General features: G+C 43.0%; 3 protein-coding genes across 14 annotated transcripts; 2 read left to right on the forward strand and 1 right to left on the reverse strand.

Annotated features, from left to right (window-relative positions):
* The first annotated feature begins 17 nt into the window (after positions 1-17).
* On the forward strand, positions 18-6,180 carry LOC148382581 (nuclear distribution protein nudE-like 1-A). 6 transcript variants are annotated; one of them, XM_088360636.1, is made up of 10 exons: positions 18-79; positions 150-184; positions 3,318-3,414; positions 3,664-3,817; positions 3,979-4,127; positions 4,199-4,335; positions 4,442-4,609; positions 4,676-4,770; positions 4,844-4,986; positions 5,166-6,180. In XM_088360636.1, the coding sequence occupies exons 3-10, from the start codon at positions 3,329-3,331 to the stop codon at positions 5,257-5,259; spliced, it is 1,026 nt and encodes a 341-aa protein (XP_088216762.1). In that variant the 5' UTR covers positions 18-79; positions 150-184; positions 3,318-3,328; the 3' UTR covers positions 5,260-6,180. The 6 variants fall into 6 exon arrangements, with proteins under 6 accessions (XP_088216762.1, XP_088216764.1, XP_088216763.1 ...); XM_088360638.1 differs by lacking the exons at positions 18-79; positions 150-184 and adding an exon at positions 2,633-2,869 and having other exon boundaries at positions 4,442-4,576; XM_088360637.1 differs by lacking the exons at positions 18-79; positions 150-184 and adding an exon at positions 2,634-2,869 and having other exon boundaries at positions 5,169-6,180.
* ascc1 (activating signal cointegrator 1 complex subunit 1) lies at positions 3,231-9,673 on the reverse strand. Of its 7 annotated transcripts, none has more exons than XM_088360631.1 (15): positions 8,995-9,673; positions 8,808-8,910; positions 8,632-8,729; positions 8,360-8,538; positions 8,158-8,291; positions 7,969-8,088; positions 7,780-7,904; positions 6,989-7,062; positions 6,633-6,750; positions 6,456-6,533; positions 4,830-4,971; positions 4,706-4,755; positions 4,408-4,636; positions 4,004-4,342; positions 3,231-3,919 (listed from the first exon to the last, which is right to left on the reverse strand). In XM_088360631.1, the coding sequence occupies exons 1-9, from the start codon at positions 9,107-9,109 to the stop codon at positions 6,634-6,636; spliced, it is 1,065 nt and encodes a 354-aa protein (XP_088216757.1). In that variant the 5' UTR covers positions 9,110-9,673; the 3' UTR covers positions 3,231-3,919; positions 4,004-4,342; positions 4,408-4,636; positions 4,706-4,755; positions 4,830-4,971; positions 6,456-6,533; position 6,633. The 7 variants fall into 7 exon arrangements, with proteins under 7 accessions (XP_088216757.1, XP_088216756.1, XP_088216758.1 ...); XM_088360630.1 differs by having other exon boundaries at positions 6,288-6,533; XM_088360632.1 differs by lacking the exon at positions 6,456-6,533.
* On the forward strand, positions 9,158-10,310 carry anapc16 (anaphase promoting complex subunit 16). Its single transcript, XM_088360643.1, has 4 exons — positions 9,158-9,365; positions 9,546-9,690; positions 9,957-10,031; positions 10,100-10,310. Exons 2-4 carry the CDS (start codon positions 9,549-9,551, stop codon positions 10,207-10,209), a joined length of 327 nt encoding a protein of 108 aa, XP_088216769.1. The 5' UTR covers positions 9,158-9,365; positions 9,546-9,548; the 3' UTR covers positions 10,210-10,310.
* The last annotated feature ends 6,075 nt before the right edge of the window (positions 10,311-16,385 follow it).

A 16,385-nucleotide genomic window follows, 5' to 3' on the forward strand; every position in this document is an offset into this window, starting at 1 on the left:
ATTAAAAACAGGTGTGCACCAGGGTGTTACAAAATACGAGTGAAGCAAGATGGAGCCCGACCGCGTGGCACTCTCTCAGGTAAGCGGGTACACGAGCAAATGTTTGTTGTCCGTTGCTGTTTTTCACGACGTCTTTTTGCTTGTTGCAGGATTTTCGACCTTGGAGGACGCAGTAGCGTTTGAGGTTTGAGCGCAGCGCGTCTCAATGCACTTGCTTTTGCACAATTTAGCAGTGTTCCAAAACGTTTTCGTTTGTTTTTAATGCTGGGCAGCTCTTTTTCGTTTGTTTCATTTTTAACTCATGAATGACACGTCTTTTACTTGGGGGTTGAACTATAAGTATTTGTTTGACTATAGTCAAATAAATAGAAAAATGTTTTTTTTTAATTGTAATTGTTAAGAGTGGTATTTAATTTCATGTTATGCCAACGTATGTATGAATGCGAGTTTTTCCTCCTCCAAATCAAACCCTTTCGCTCCAAAAATTGCCCAAAACGGCCCCTGCATTCATTCTCATACGTTGGAACTATTTGCAAGCGTGTATTCTCGGTTTTGCTCCGGACATCCCGTTTTGGACGGCTCAACTACGCCGTCGTTTGTCGACTGCAAACTTGAATCATCCGCCCGACGTGAGGTAAGTTGAATGACTATAAAACGATGGCGATGTTCCGTCTTATTGTGTACTTGTATCCAACATAAAAGGCTAGAGAGACGAATTTGATTTTTAAAAAATATGTTCACAATTGGGTTCAACGGTAACTTAAATTCTAAATTGACTCCTAAAGTTAATTTGCAAAAATGTATATTGACAATTGTTTTGAAAATGTACAGATTTACTCATTCACTTGCATCTGCCTAAACTGCTCACTCCCGATTGGTTAATTTTGGTCAGATGACAGGGTGTAAGGGTGAACTGTGGGCTCACATTTTTTTTGTACATGAATGCTGTAGCACAAATGTAGTTCCAGCACTCAATGAATGGCGCCTTGCATGTTTTTCCAGGGTTAAAGAGCAGCAATGAGGAAAGGACCAATTCCACACCCAGTCAAGACTCAAGCAGCACGCAGAAGTTGACACGTGTGTGGATCATTTGACCAGGAGGGGGCAGTGTTGTGCTCTGGTTGCCTTTGGTTATGAGTGCACGCCGGAAAGGTTGCCTTGAAATGAGGGCAGGTGTTTGGGGGTCTGATGGTTGGACTTGCTCAAGAGGTGGTCTGTAGTTGTGGTTGAGGTTGTGGCTTGTCTGGATCCAGAGCAGCGTTGTCTTGTGTGAGGATAGCGGTTGAAAGCCGGCCGGCGCATTGGAGGCTTTGGGGGAGGCCCTTTAAGGCTTGACTGATTTTGGGCAATAGAAATGAGCTTGACTTGACTAGGTCTGTCACACCGATCGACACAACCAAATCCTTGTCGTGTTTCACCCCTTTTATGTTTCAGGTTTTGTGGAGGAACCAGCTTGGGTACCAATAGCCCAATGCCCAATTTTGCTATAAGAGCAGCGTTGTCTTGTGCTAGGATTTCCATTGACGGCGCATTGTAACCTTTGGGGGAGGACGTCGTCACGTCAATGGACACAAACAAAACTTTGACGTGGAGCTGAATGTCCAATTTTGCAACATGACTTGACTATTGTAACATTTTGTCTTTTTGTAACCTACCACTGTCATACTTGCATTCTTTATCCCCTCAGTGTAGGGCGACGTTGGAGCGAGCCGGTCCTGAATGTTCAATTTCGCAGTATGACTTGTAACATTGTCTTTTTCTAGCCTACCACGTTCGTACTTGCGTTCTTTGTTCCCCCCTCAGTATAGGGCGGCGTTGGAGCTAGCTGGTCAACGAGGTGCCGGAAACACAAACAAAACTTTGCTGTGGTGCCAAAAGTCCAATTTTGTGATGTGACATATTAACTATTGTAACATTTTGTCTTTTTCAAAACTATCAGTCATACTATAGTTCTTTGTTCTCCCATCGGTGTAGGACGACATTGGAGTGAGCTGGTCCCGAATGTCCAATTTTGCAATATGACTTGTAACATTTTCTTTTTTTTGCCATCTCCTGGTCAACATGCGACATGTGATCTGTGACTAATTCTGTTTTTTCAATTTTTGCTGTCAGAATAAACATTGAAAACCAAACAGATGACTTTTCCTTATTCCGGACATCAAATGAAAAATCAGAAGGTAGTCCAATTTTGGTGATTCTATTTTAAACTGCTAATAACCAGTTGTCTTCTACGTTTAATATCTGCCTCCAAATGTAATATCCAATCACCAAAAAAGACCAATACTGTTTTTGTTGGAGAAATAATTATTTATTATTATATCAATATATTCTATTTTATTTATTAATAATGGAATATCAACCTGTTATTAGACGTTTCCTTAGTTGTTCTGGAGAATAATCAGCGCAAGATGTAATTTAATTTCGGGTTTCTAATTCAAAATGAAAATCAAATGACCACTCATGTCCCGATCTTTAAAATCTGTATGATTTAGACACAGCGCGTGTAATGACGTCATCGTAGGTTACAGCACGTATCGTACATTTGACTCACACGCAGCAATGTATCAAAGCTCTTATAAACATAAGGCTCGCCTATGTATTTTTGTATTCAGACAAAGAAAACAAGGTCTTTTATAAACCTAAACAATTATTATCAGTTAATATCTAACATGCTCCCTGTCCGATTAGCGCACTTGCAAAGGATGACTAGCAGGGGGCGCCAATGTTGCATTTTGTATCTTCGCCAGCTGCCGTATAACTCAACGAGCAAGAAGCATCTCCACAATTTTCTCAAGCTTCGAGCTAAATATTCCGATAAATATCTCATTTAGATGACAAATAACTCGTTACATGAGGTGATGTTCAGCAGGTAAACTGACGACTTATTTCTTGTTTTCCATCGAGGTAAAAGCGCGATTGTTTAAAAAAAATTCACGGTGGATTGGTTTTGAAATGATTCAGCCATGTTTGACGTTTTGCCTTCGTGTCGATTCATGTCAGTAATCCTCATGTCTTTTCACAGTTTTAGTGATTTTATTCACTCCCAATAATGTCTTGAGATGAATATCTGCTCATGTTTTCTTTATATTTGCCGATCAGATGTTTCTAAACATTAATCGTCGTTTGAGCTAAATCTGAGTCAGGCACTATGACGTCAAATGAGTCGATAATACACCTTGTATGTAGCGAACTACTTATCGGGCTATATTTACAGTAAATGCAAAGGTGTCTTCATTCATTTCAAATCTTAATCGTTAATTAGACCCTTTTAACCAGTTGAGATTATCGATAATATCGATAACTTCCTTCCTGCGTAGATGCGATTGCCATGGAAGCGGACAAGATACCTAAATTCTCCTCCAAGGATGAGGAAATCAACTTTTGGAAAGCGCTCTACGTCAAGTATAAGGCAAAGTATGTGATACGTAACGTTGTGAGTTTTTACCTATTTAAGCTTTTAATGATTAAATGTGGAGTTTAATTGCAGCTTACTTCTTGTCAGTTGAGGAGAGCAGGCTTTATATTCTTGCTGATGTGACAGATGCATCGCACCAGGAGATTCCATTTTTAGATGCGCCTTCTTCGTTCATCAGAATGTTCTTTTTAGCGTGACATCTTTCTTTTTGTCTGTCCGCGTGTGTCCTCTTAATTGTCTGCCGGCAGCTACCAGGAGGCTCACGAGGAGCTGCTGGAGTTCCAGGAGGGCAGCAGGGAGCTGGAAGCTGAACTGGAAGCTCAGCTGGGCCAGGCCGAGCATCGCCTGAAGGACCTCCAATCAGACAACCTTAGGCTGAAGAACGACGTGGAGTCGCTCAAGGTAAAGGCGGAGCCAGATATCTGGAATATCTTCATCACAAGCTTTGGTTGTGAATGCCTGGGCTTTATCGTACCCTATTTTGTTTATCAATGTTGGTCACAACTGAGGAGGACAAGAATCATTATGAAAAATGTATGAGGCTACTCAATATGCTGTGTTAGGAGAGGCTGGAGCAGCAGTACTCACAGAGCTACAAGCAGATATCCGTTCTGGAGGACGACCTGGTGCAAACGCGCAGTATCAAGGAGCACCTCCACAAATACGTGCGAGAACTGGAACAGTCCAACGATGACCTGGAACGAGCCAAGAGGTCTGGAAACATTTTGCTGGTCAGCGTTGTATTTTGCTTCTGACCATGTGGGGTTTTTTTTTGTTTCTCAGAGCGACCATCTCGTCCCTGGAGAACTTTGAGCAGCGTCTGAACCAGGCCATCGAGAGGAACGCCTTTCTGGAGAGCGAGTTGGATGAGAAGGAGTCGCTTCTCGAGTCCGTTCAGAGACTCAAAGATGAAGCCAGAGGTGAGAGCTGGGGAGGAGGGGGTCGCCTATGATTAAGCTAAAAAAATAAAATCGGAAGTTCTTCATCTTTACCTCGACTAATTAACGAAGGTTTGTGTTTGGTCAGACTTGCGTCAGGAGCTTGCAGTGCGTGAACGTCAGGCGGACGTGAGCCGGACATCGGACTCCGGCTCTCCCACGCATGACGACGTCAAGATGGTCTCACCGTCGCTCTCCACGCCTGCCACGCCTCTCAGTAAAGGTCTGGACAACGCGCTCCTCGCAGATGGCACAGGTCTGTGCAGCCTCACATATTTTGCAGCTTTTGGACAAAAGTAATGGGACACGGATCTTTTTGCAGGACTTGGCACAAGTTACACCAGTCACTCACCACTGACTCCATCAGCACGGATATCAGCGCTCAACATCGTCAGCGACCTACTGAGGAAAGTCGGAGTAAGTTACTTTTGGGTTTCTGTAAACCCCTCGAATCTGTTTTTTTGGTCCTTACAAACCTCATGTCCGGCAGGTTCTGGAGGCCAAACTAGCTGCGTGCAGGAATCTGGCTAAAGAGCAGCAGGCCAAGAAAAACTACGCTCTGGACAATGGCAACATCCTCAATGCCAATAGCGCATATTCTCAGTCACTGCGTATCACCTATTTGGACAAAGCGTGAGTGAGTCTCTTTGATTTATTTTTTTGTGTGTGACGGGATGAGTAAAAAGAAAATTCAGAGTGTGGAAAATTTCTGGGTAATCTAAGTTAAGAGGATGAATTTGGAAATAATTTGAATGGTATGTTTTTAATGGGAAATGAGGGATATTTAATGGAACTTCATTTTGGTTTTGCAGCAGAGGGCCAAGCAGCCTTGATCCAGGGACCCTCACAGTCATCACAGTCCCTCCCGCTGCCTCTTCTGCCGGCTTGGTGCCCCTCACAATTTGAACACCGTACCAACCACTACAGACCCCCAACAAAGACCTCACAGCACCACGAGACAAATTGATATGCAAATGTGTTCACTCATCACTCGGCAATAAGTCAAAGCGAGTGTTCACATGCGCGTTGGAGTGTTTCCTGACTAACTGTATCTTATTTATTGAGGATTGTATATGTTTAAAGTCTTAAGAGAGAGGTGGTCTTTTTCATTTTATTTACTTTTTGTTAAAATGTGTGTCAGTTTTGGTCATATTGATCGTTTACGTTCCACTTAGAGGTGGCAGAAAACCAATTCATCCACTTAAAACAGTTAATGGCTATGATGGACTGAAATAATATATATGTATGTGTGTGACTTAATGTGTAATTAATTAAAATTGGAATTATCACAAGTGTTCATTAAATGTCAGTGATTGAACAGTAAAATTGTTAAAAAAATGTAGGGAAATATTCAATTGAATTAAGAATTTTTTCCAAAATGATTTGGTATTTTACTGAATTCATAACTTCTGCTCATTTGGAAATGCAAATCTTTGAAGAAGAAACTGAAAAAATCCAAAATATGAAAAAGGGATAGCTTATTTCAAATTGGATACTTGCAGGGTCCTGTTTGAGGAGCATGACTTTTTTTTTTTTTTTTAATACAACAATACCGCTACTAATAATGCATCAGATGTATATGGCACTTTTCTGGACAAAGGAAGAAATCTTTATTTGACAAAACCAGAAACAAACTCCTGGTGTGTTTTTATTTTGTCAATAAAGATGGCTCTGGGTGAACAAAAAAACATTGAGGTCACCAATGAAATCCAACGAGTTTAGTTTCTTAGGAAACATTAAACATGAGTGTCCAATTGTGATGCCTTTGTCGACTTGTTGTGATGTAATTGCACTATTTATTAATCAAATGAAATCAGTGAAACTGAATCCTGATGGCTCTTAAATTCCTTTTTTGACATTTAACTGTTTAATTTTTTTTTTTTTCTTTTTTATGACGGAGAGGGCTTCGTTCTCAACGCAGACGTGTGGCTTACCCTGCTGAGATTTATTAATGAAGACTCCTCATTGCTGACAGCTGAAGGCTAAAGTTGGGCCTCAATGTGGGTCACATAACAATTCCAAGTGGGCCGTCAGGTGAAGCCAACAGCAGGGATCAAAATAGTTTGTATCAAGCTCACAAATCACAGTTAGATTTCACTTACCTCTGCCAAGGAGGTTATGTTGATATTGGCATGATTTTTATTTGCAGGAATTCCACATTTCTATTCAGTGGCAGCCCACTCGATGGTTATGAGAAGGGGAAGCATAAGATTTGCTGTCCCCCAACATTGGCAAAAAGAAATCCATATCGAGGCTTGGAAGAGTCTGTCAAATGATACCTCAGGAGAAGCTGATGCTTCCTGCAGAGGCGTAGTAGCCCGTGCAATCGGCTGAATATCGCTGCGACAGTGACACCGTGTTCAGATCCAGCTCTCCGAAATGATAAGCTCCAAATGTCTGCATTCGAGAAGAACACACAAAAGGGCTTGGGATATGAAATTGTGGACTAGAGAATGAAAATAATTATTGTTGTACCATTTATTCTCTTAACATTATGACTTTTTTTAAAAAAAAGATTTGTTCTAATACGATGCTTTTGTCCTTGGTTATTTTCTCAAACATTAATCTGATGACCTGTATAACTTTAGGAATGGTTGAATTCTAAATGAAATTTATTACAGTATTTTTCTCTAACCTTTAATATATTTCTGGCATCAAATGCCTCTCGCTCGTTCTTGCCATGTCTTCCTGACCCGCTGGCCTCTTCCACTGGGAAAAAAAAAAAAAAAAAAAAAAACGGAATGTGAAACAAGGAGGTTGGGATCAGACTTCCAAACACAACACGGCGTTAAATCGACTTGCTTCCATGGTGATGCAGCGGGCACAAAATCAAGGTTAGTTCTATTGGTTGGAATTTAGACCATAATTGACGTTGACCATGCGCTGGTAAACATGTTGGGAAATGCTTGGGAAATCTGGAGGGTGGGGAGGGCTTGATCCCAGGCCAAGATGAATCGAGTCTTTGTCAGTACTTGGAAAAACATGCTGCGGTAAACGCATGTAAACGGAGCTGCAGATGCCACAAATGTCTCTGGCGGAATTTCGACATTGCAGCTCGACAGTTGAAAAACAAGCTGAAGATTTACTTCTTCAATATTACTATTATACTATTTATTATTATTAATTGTATCTCTATATACATACATTGGCCCTCAAAATTGGGGGAAAATGTTTTGTTGTCGATTGTTCAAATTTTTTGCTTTGTTTTGGTTTTGTTTGGCATAAGGGCTAATCTTGGCCTGTTCTAAAAATAGTGCATTGTGATTTCCTGAGAATGTTACCAAAGGATTCCTTAAAAAAAAATACAAAGACTGAGCTATGTATAGAAATAAAGTGTATGATTATATATTGACGGATTCCAACCATTTAAAGCATTGCCGAGAGCTATAGTGAAAAACCGTGTGTGGTATTGACAATATTATGTACCAGTGGTGTCTTTTCTGAACAGGGTATTGATCACAGTGGCGTGCAGCTTGACTCTGTCCCATTCTCGTGTCATTTGGCCCACGGAGACGAAATACTCCACTAGGTGATCTGCAATCACCTGCAACCTGTAGCAGTAAACAATAAATTTGAATACAAAGAAGCTGTTTTTTTTTTTGGTACTTCCATTACTTGTCAGAGCCGTCCGTCACGTTGACTTTAGCGTACAAGATGTCCACCATGGCGGGGTCGTCGTTCATATACTCGATGCCCGCCACCTGTAATGGCAGAGGCTTTCCTCCTGTGATGTCCCTGACAGAAAAAAATGAGAAAAACTTTTATTTTTTATTCATTAAAGCTCTATACAAATCAAAAACATACCTGATAAAGTTTTGACAGTTCTGGAGGTGCTCGCATGCTTTCCTAATTTCCGAGTCATCCAACAGCGTGAGCGTGCCGACAGTCAGGTGAAGCTTTGCCGGGTTCTGAAAGATGCTTTCATCGAGTCCGTGGTCCTATGCGATCATAAATGAATAAATAAAAAATATAAATACCTTTCCCATGCAGTCTGTGTTTATTGTACCTGTGAACATTGCTCCAAGACATCATCTTTAAACTTCAAGAATCCCTTATGGATTTTGGGGTCATTGAGGGGGAACGACAGGAAGTGCGTGAAAGGTTGCTTCTTCCGGAAGTTTTCAATGAGGACTTCGATTCTCGTGACGGCAGAGGAGACTGCAGCTTTGTGCGGCCCTGTGACGACTGAAAACATGAAAATAAATTACTTTTACGATGATAATTACTTTTAGACTTCTCAAAACAGAATTTCCAGTGAGGCGCCGATAATGGTCGTACCTATTTGTCCTTCCACACCTTGTTTGGGGATGTTAATCGACGTTTTTGTATCCAACTCGAGCTGTTTACGAGTTTCTCCCTTTTTACCGATGATATATCTGTCGGAACAGGACAAATCAGAGAGATGAATATTCTCAGAGCTTTGGGTGTGTTTTTTATACTTTTGTGTGACTCACTTGTACAAGACAGTTGGCACGTCGATGGCACATCGGAATCCTCTTTCAGTCTGTTCAATCAAGTGAGCATCACAGGTTTCCTCTGCCTCGAATTCCTCGCTCACTGCATGACAAATAAAAACAAATTTTGACCTTGTATTTTTTTTTTTTACTTGCTCCCAGAGTTCATAATGCACGTTACACCTACCAGGTGTTCCCATGTAGGAGAAATCTTCCTCCTCCTCCTCATACTGTTCTTCTTGAACGTTTCTTCGATATATTCTACCATTTATATTAATAAGAGGAGGGCGTAAAACGTCCATTTTGTTAACAAAAGTTACCCCAGCAGAGTAAAGCAGTGCAATTCAAGTAAATTACGAGATACAAACGCGTTACGAAATCTTAACTTGTTTTGAATTTGTGCTCGTTGCTACGTCAACATCGCCGCCATATTGTTATTTGCCGTAAACGGCCGACTTTGTCGTAAAGTGCAGCTAGGGTAGCTTTTCTGCGAAACAAACGGCAGCATCAACTGGGCGGATTAAAATAAAAGTTTCCAGGTTATCACGCGCATTGGGTGTAAGTTTCTTTGAAACATGATCAAATTACGATGTTTACCAAAGTGATAATGTTGCTATATCCACGATCGGCTGCTTTATTTGTTAACCAATGCTAAGCGAGCTAACGTTAGTGTTTTCATTGAGTGACGTTCGATTGCAATGCAAGTGACAAGTGTGTGTTTCAAAAAATGTTGCACAGGCAATGGCGGCGTCTTCTTCGTCCTCCTCGGCCGGAGGCGTAAGCGGCAGCTCGGTGACCGGTTCGGGGTTCAGCGCCTCGGAACTCATTCCTCCCAGGAAGGTCCTGTACACCTACCCTAAAGGAGCTGGTGAAATGATGGAAGGTTTGTAGAGGAATAGTGTGAATCTGCTCAGTAGGAATTTTGTTAAAAAAATAAAAGATTTAAGTAATTAAGTGACATAAGGTGCTAGAGTGTGGGATATTTCATTGTGAGGCTGGATGTGAGTTGTGGCCTACAGCAGTTTTTTGCAAATGTTCAGCCGAATCAGCAACTGGCTCTCCGTGTGAGGGCTTGAGTTTACTTTATCCAGAACTTGCTCATTACACCAATGTACAAGTTGCCTAACTCTCTTGTATTTCCTTTTACAGACGGCTCAGACAGGTTTCTGTGCGAGTCTGTATTCAGCTACCAAGTGGCGTCGGCACTGAAGCAGGTCAAACACGGTATGTGACTGAAACACAGCACTAAATATTTTTATTGTTTTTTTGGCTGACTGTTGATCTCCCGGCAGATCAACAAGTTTCTCGCATGGAGAAACTGGCTAGCTTGGTGGAGGAGCTGGAAGCGGATGAGTGGCGGTACAAGCCCATCGAACAGCTCCTGGGATTCACGCCGTCGTAAACAAAAGTTAAAGCTGAGATGCCTTTTTAGGGGAAAAAACAAGGACTTTTTCTTTTTTTGAAAAAAAATTATTTATCTAATAAAATGAGGTGGCAAAAGTATCTACACTCTGTTCTTTAAGGTACTTGTTTAAAAAAAAAAAAAAAAGGATGTTGATACAAACATAAGTATTGATTCAACTTTACTGTCAATTGTGTACAATAAACGAACAAAAAGTGCACACAAAATTATTTACCTCTTATCATGCATAGTGCTTGGACTGAAGACAAAACAAGCCTATTATGACGGAGTAAGAAGGTAAAAAGTTTTAAAATGTAGAAAGTAAAAATGTCAGGAAAAAAGAGGATTGTATAAACTGTTTAATTCTTTACGTTCTAATTATTCATTGGCTTCGGTAACATACAATATTTTAAAGTGCTATTTTCCCGGATAAAAAACTTTTTTATTTTGGGAGAGGCTAGAATGAATGAATTAATGGCATTTCCATTCCTTTTAATAGGGAACGACGATTTGAGATGAGTACAATCGCAAGCATGCTCAGGGAAGGAATAATAGTAATTCAAAGTCAAAGTCAAAGTCAGCTTTATTGTCAATTTCTTCACATGCCAAAGACACACAAAGAAACCGAAATTTCGTTCCCCCCTATCCCACGGTGACAAGACATGGCCCACAACAGACAAACAAGTAAACAAGTATAACAAAAGCGTGCTGAATAACCCTAACCCTAACCTCAGCACAGCAAAAGCAAGCCTAAGCCTAACACAAACCCTAACCCTAACCACAGCAAGAGCAAGCCTAACCCTAAGCCTCAGCACAGCAAAAGCAAGCCTAAGCCTAACACAAACCCTAACCCTAACCCTAACCACAGCAAGAGCAAGCCTAACCCTAAGCCTCAGCACAGCAAACGCAAGCCTAAGCCTAACACAAACCCTAACCCTAACCCTAACCACAGCAAGAGCAAGCCTAACCCTTAAGCCTCAGCACAGCAAAAGCAAGCCTAAGCCTAACACAAACCCTAACCCTAACCACAGCAAGAGCAAGCCTAACACTAAGCCTCAGCACAGCAAAAGCAAGCCTAAGCCTAACACAAACCCTAACCCTAACCCTAACCACAGCAAGAGCAAGCCTAACCCTAAGCCTCAGCACAGCAAAAGCAAGCCTAAGCCTAACGCCTAAGCCTAACACAAACCCTAACCCTAACCCTAACCACAGCAAGAGCAAGCCTAACCCTAAGCCTCAGCACAGCAAACGCAAGCCTAAGCCTAACACAAACCCTAACCCTAACCCTAACCACAGCAAGAGCAAGCCTAACCCTTAAGCCTCAGCACAGCAAAAGCAAGCCTAAGCCTAACACAAACCCTAACCCTAACCACAGCAAGAGCAAGCCTAACACTAAGCCTCAGCACAGCAAAAGCAAGCCTAAGCCTAACACAAACCCTAACCCTAACCCTAACCACAGCAAGAGCAAGCCTAACCCTAAGCCTCAGCACAGCAAAAGCAAGCCTAAGCCTAACACAAACCCTAACCCTAACCCTAACCACAGCAAGAGCAAGCCTAACCCTAAGCCTCAGCACTGCAAAAGTTAGGGTTTGTGTTAGGCTTAGGCTTGCTTTTGCTGTGCTGAGGCTTAGGGTTAGGCTTGCTCTTGCTGTGGTTAGGGTTAGGGTTAGGGTTTGTGTTAGGCTTAGGCTTGCTTTTGCTGTGCTGAGGCTTAGGGTTAGGCTTGCTCTTGCTGTGGTTAGGGTTAGGGTTAGGGTTTGTGTTAGGCTTAGGCTTGCTTTTGCTGTGCTGAGGCTTAGGGTTAGGCTTGCTCTTGCTGTGGTTAGGGTTAGGGTTAGGGTTAGGGTTTGTGTTAGGCTTAGGCTTGCTTTTGCTGTGCTGAGGCTTAGGGTTAGGCTTGCTCTTGCTGTGGTTAGGGTTAGGGTTAGGGTTTGTGTTAGGCTTAGGCTTGCTCTTGCAGTGCTGAGGCTTAGGGTTAGGCTTGCTCTTGCTGTGGTTAGGGTTAGGGTTAGGGTTTGTGTTAGGCTTAGGCTTGCTTTTGCTGTGCTGAGGCTTAGGGTTAGGCTTGCTCTTGCTGTGGTTAGGGTTAGGGTTAGGGTTTGTGTTAGGCTTAGGCTTGCTTTTGCTGTGCTGAGGCTTAGGGTTAGGTTTGCTCTTGCTGTGGTTAGGGTTAGGGTTAGGGTTTGTGTTAGGCTTAGGCTTGCTTTTGCTGTGCTGAGGCTTAGGGTTAGGCTTGCTCTTGCTGTGGTTAGGGTTAGGGTTAGGGTTTGTGTGAGGCTTAGGCTTGCTTTTGCTGTGCTGAGGCTTAGGGTTAGGCTTGCTCTTGCTGTGGTTAGGGTTAGGGTTAGGGTTTGTGTTAGGCTTAGGCTTACTTTTGCTGTGCTGAGGCTTAGGGTTAGGCTTGCTCTTGCTGTGGTTAGGGTTAGGGTTAGGGTTTGTGTTAGGCTTAGGCTTGCTTTTGCTGTGCTGAGGCTTAGGGTTAGGCTTGCTCTTGCTGTGGTTAGGGTTAGGGTTAGGGTTTGTGTTAGGCTTAGGCTTGCTTTTGCTGTGCTGAGGCTTAGGGTTAGGCTTGCTCTTGCTGTGGTTAGGGTTAGGGTTAGGGTTTGTGTTAGGCTTAGGCTTGCTTTTGCTGTGCTGAGGCTTAGGGTTAGGCTTGCTCTTGCTGTGGTTAGGGTTAGGATTAGGGTTAGGGTTTGTGTTAGGCTTAGGCTTACTTTTGCTGTGCTGAGGCTTAGGGTTAGGCTTGCTCTTGCTGTGGTTAGGGTTAGGGTTTGTGTTAGGCTTAGGCTTGCTTTTGCTGTGCTGAGGCTTAGGGTTAGGCTTGCTCTTGCTGTGGTTAGGGTTAGGGTTTGTGTTAGGCTTAGGCTTGCTTTTGCTGTGCTGAGGCTTAGGGTTAGGCTTGCTCTTGCTGTGGTTAGGGTTAGGGTTAGGGTTTGTGTTAGGCTTAGGCTTACTTTTGCTGTGCTGAGGCTTAGGGTTAGGCTTGCTCTTGCTGTGGTTAGGGTTAGGGTTTGTGTTAGGCTTAGGCTTGCTTTTGCTGTGCTGAGGTTTAGGGTTAGGCTTGCTCTTGCTGTGGTTAGGGTTAGGGTTTGTGTTAGGCTTAGGCTTGCTTTTGCTGTGCTGAGGCTTAGGGTTAGGCTTGCTCTTGCTGTGGTTAGGGTTAGGGTTAGGGTTTGTGTTAGGCTTAGGCTTGCTCTTGCAGTGCTGAGGCTTAGGGTTAGGCTTGCTCTTGCTGTGGTTAGGGTTAGGGTTAGGGTTTGTGTTAGGCTTAGGCTTACTTTTGCTGTGCTGAGGCTTAGGGTTAGGCTTGCTCTTGCTGTGGTTAGGGTTAGGGTTAGGGTTTGTGTTAGGCTTAGGCTTGCTTTTGCTGTGCTGAGGCTTAGGGTTAGGCTTGCTCTTGCTGTGGTTAGGGTTAGGGTTAGGGTTTGTGTTAGGCTTAGGCTTGCTTTTGCTGTGCTGAGGCTTAGGGTTAGGCTTGCTCTTGCTGTGGTTAGGGTTAGGGTTAGGGTTTGTGTTAGGCTTAGGCTTGCTTTTGCTGTGCTGAGGCTTAGGGTTAGGCTTGCTCTTGCTGTGGTTAGGGTTAGGGTTAGGGTTTGTGTTAGGCTTAGGCTTGCTTTTGCTGTGCTGAGGCTTACGGTTAGGCTTGCTCTTGCTGTGGTTAGGGTTAGGGTTAGGGTTTGTGTTAGGCTTAGGCTTGCTTTTGCTGTGCTGAGGCTTAGGGTTAGGCTTGCTCTTGCTGTGGTTAGGGTTAGGGTTAGGGTTTGTGTTAGCCTTAGGCTTGCTTTTGCTGTGCTGAGGCTTAGGGTTAGGCTTGCTCTTGCTGTGGTTAGGGTTAGGGTTAGGGTTTGTGTTAGGCTTAGGCTTGCTTTTGCTGTGCTGAGGCTTAGGGTTAGGCTTGCTCTTGCTGTGCTTAGGGTTAGGGTTAGGGTTTGTGTTAGGCTTAGGCTTGCTTTTGCTGTGCTGAGGCTTAGGGTTATGCTTGCTCTTGCTGTGGTTAGGGTTAGGGTTAGGGTTTGTGTTAGGCTTAGGCTTGCTTTTGCTGTGCTGAGGCTTAGGGTTAGGCTTGCTCTTGCTGTGCTTAGGGTTAGGGTTAGGGTTTGTGTTAGGCTTAGGCTTGCTTTTGCTGTGCTGAGGCTTAGGGTTAGGCTTGCTCTTGCTGTGGTTAGGGTTAGGGTTAGGGTTTGTGTTAGGCTTAGGCTTGCTTTTGCTGTGCTGAGGCTTAGGGTTAGGCTTGCTCTTGCTGTGGTTAGGGTTAGGGTTAGGGTTTGTGTTAGGCTTAGGCTTGCTTTTGCTGTGCTGAGGCTTAGGGTTAGGCTTGCTCTTGCTGTGCTTAGGGTTAGGGTTAGGGTTTGTGTTAGGCTTAGGCTTGCTTTTGCTGTGCTGAGACTTAGGGTTAGGCTTGCTCTTGCTGTGGTTAGGGTTAGGGTTTGTGTTATGAGCGCGTGACACAGAAGCCATCACAAACAATCCATTCATGCACGTAATTAAAAGCCGTACATTCTTTGTGTCAGCTGTTTGTTATTTTGAGTTTAACTGCACTCTTTCACAAACATGTTCTAGTTGAACAAAGTGTGACGTCACGGGTCTCGTATCAATCAGCAGACGTGCTGTGTTGACAGCGAGCAAACACGCTGTTTTGTTCCTCCGAGTGAATGAGCGTGTGTGTGTTTTTTTAATTCACAGTGAGGAGGGTGTGGAGCGTACAGAATGTACTTGGAGAAAAACTGTCCAGGCGCTTGGCAAAGGCACGCCTTTGGACGCAGTCAGAATTCAATCCCATGGAGAGAGTTCAAAAGTTTGGCGTGCCCGTCAAGAAGTCAGGCGTCAGGAAATAAAAGTTCACCATCTCAAGTTCATCTGATCAAATTTGGAATCTCAGTGCACACACATAAAAAAAATGAACGTGTGTGTGTGTTGGGGTAATTAAAAAAAAAAACTTAATTCTGTGCTCTAAATAAAAAAAAAAAGTGGATATGAAAAGTCTTCACACCCCTTTTCAAATGTTGGTTTTTATGATAGACATGTTGGGCAAAGAGCGTACATCCATAGGAGTGTAAAGTATATGTCTTAAAAAATACAGTATGACTATCAATTCTCGAAGAAGATTGACCTACATAATCTTGGGGGGTCGCCAGTGGGCCGCACCACACTAAGACGTGGGCCAACCCCCCCGCCCTCCCTATTGGGACACAGTGTGCTTTGTGGTGTTTGTCTTGTTTAGACAGCCACGCCCACTCACGTGTCCCCACCAAAGTACTGCTCCCAACTTCCTCTCACACACACACCAACAACTTCCTCTTTTGCAACTTAACACCGTGAATGCACATCTTCCATCTGACCCTGGACTGGTCGCCAGTCAATCCACATTGACACCTATGACACCAGTCTTCAATGAACCCAGGTTTTGGAAATGTAGGGGGAAACTGAAGGGATGAGTCTTGAAACCCAAACCTCAAAAATGTGAGGCAGACATGCAAACCACTTGACCATCGTGATGCTACGTGCGCAACTCAGAACAAACAAATCAGCTGCTAGTGTCATCTTTATGGCATTGAGAGGCTGCAAAACATGTTTTTGAGCAGTCAGCTGATGGCTGATGCAATGTCATTGGTACACATTGACGTTGAACATCCCATTTGTAGAACAGACAGATTGTTACATAATCTAGTTGACAATATTTTTTTTGTGTAAAAAAGGATTGTGAACTACTGCACTAGTCCCTTGTCTGTAAAATGGTAATCTTAAAGCAGAGGTGTCAAACTCATTTTTGTTGCGGGCCACATTGTCATTATGGTTTCCCTCATGGGGCCAATAATGACTTATATTATCGCATACACATAATAAAATCCAGTAAAAATAGTTTTTTCTAATTCACTTTGAAAGTGTGGCTTTAACAAAAGATCATCGCAACATCTAACTGTTATTAAGAGGAAAGACAATTTTGAGTTTTGGCATTTAAACCAGTAACATTGAGTTGACATAATTTGGTTTTGCGGGCCACATAAAATTATTTGGTGGGCCGGATCTGGCCCCCGGGCCTTGACTTTGACACCTGTGTCTTAGAGAATATGAAAGGCAACTTTCATTTTCTGAAATCTTTTGTTACTACAATTTGACTTACAATTGGGGGGTAAAGAGCAGAGGTGCCAAAAGTACTCACACTGTATTTTAGTACA

The sequence above is a fragment of the Syngnathus floridae genome, chromosome 18 (genome assembly GCF_059516105.1).
Source record: "Syngnathus floridae isolate MCC-2025c chromosome 18, RoL_Sflo_1.0, whole genome shotgun sequence".
In the NCBI taxonomy this organism is placed as follows: domain Eukaryota; kingdom Metazoa; phylum Chordata; class Actinopteri; order Syngnathiformes; family Syngnathidae; genus Syngnathus; species Syngnathus floridae.

Bases quoted from the DNA above. Each gene is read 5' to 3' on its own strand.
- LOC148382581 (XM_088360636.1), top strand. From the start codon at position 3,329: ATGGAAGCGGACAAGATACCTAAATTCTCCTCCAAGGATGAGGAAATC. The intron at 3,415-3,663 runs GTATGTGATACG...GTCTGCCGGCAG, and splicing joins TACGTCAAGTATAAGGCAAA to CTACCAGGAGGCTCACGAGG. The intron at 4,771-4,843 runs GTAAGTTACTTT...CATGTCCGGCAG, and splicing joins ACCTACTGAGGAAAGTCGGA to GTTCTGGAGGCCAAACTAGC.
- anapc16 (XM_088360643.1), top strand. From the start codon at position 9,549: ATGGCGGCGTCTTCTTCGTCCTCCTCGGCCGGAGGCGTAAGCGGCAGC. The intron at 9,691-9,956 runs GTTTGTAGAGGA...TTCCTTTTACAG, and splicing joins AGCTGGTGAAATGATGGAAG to ACGGCTCAGACAGGTTTCTG. The intron at 10,032-10,099 runs GTATGTGACTGA...ATCTCCCGGCAG, and splicing joins ACTGAAGCAGGTCAAACACG to ATCAACAAGTTTCTCGCATG.
- ascc1 (XM_088360634.1), bottom strand. From the start codon at position 9,109: ATGGACGTTTTACGCCCTCCTCTTATTAATATAAATGGTAGAATATAT. The intron at 8,730-8,807 runs GTGAGTCACACA...CTGTTCCGACAG, and splicing joins GTGCCAACTGTCTTGTACAA to ATATATCATCGGTAAAAAGG. The intron at 8,089-8,157 runs GTATGTTTTTGA...TTTTTCTGTCAG, and splicing joins AACTGTCAAAACTTTATCAG to GGACATCACAGGAGGAAAGC.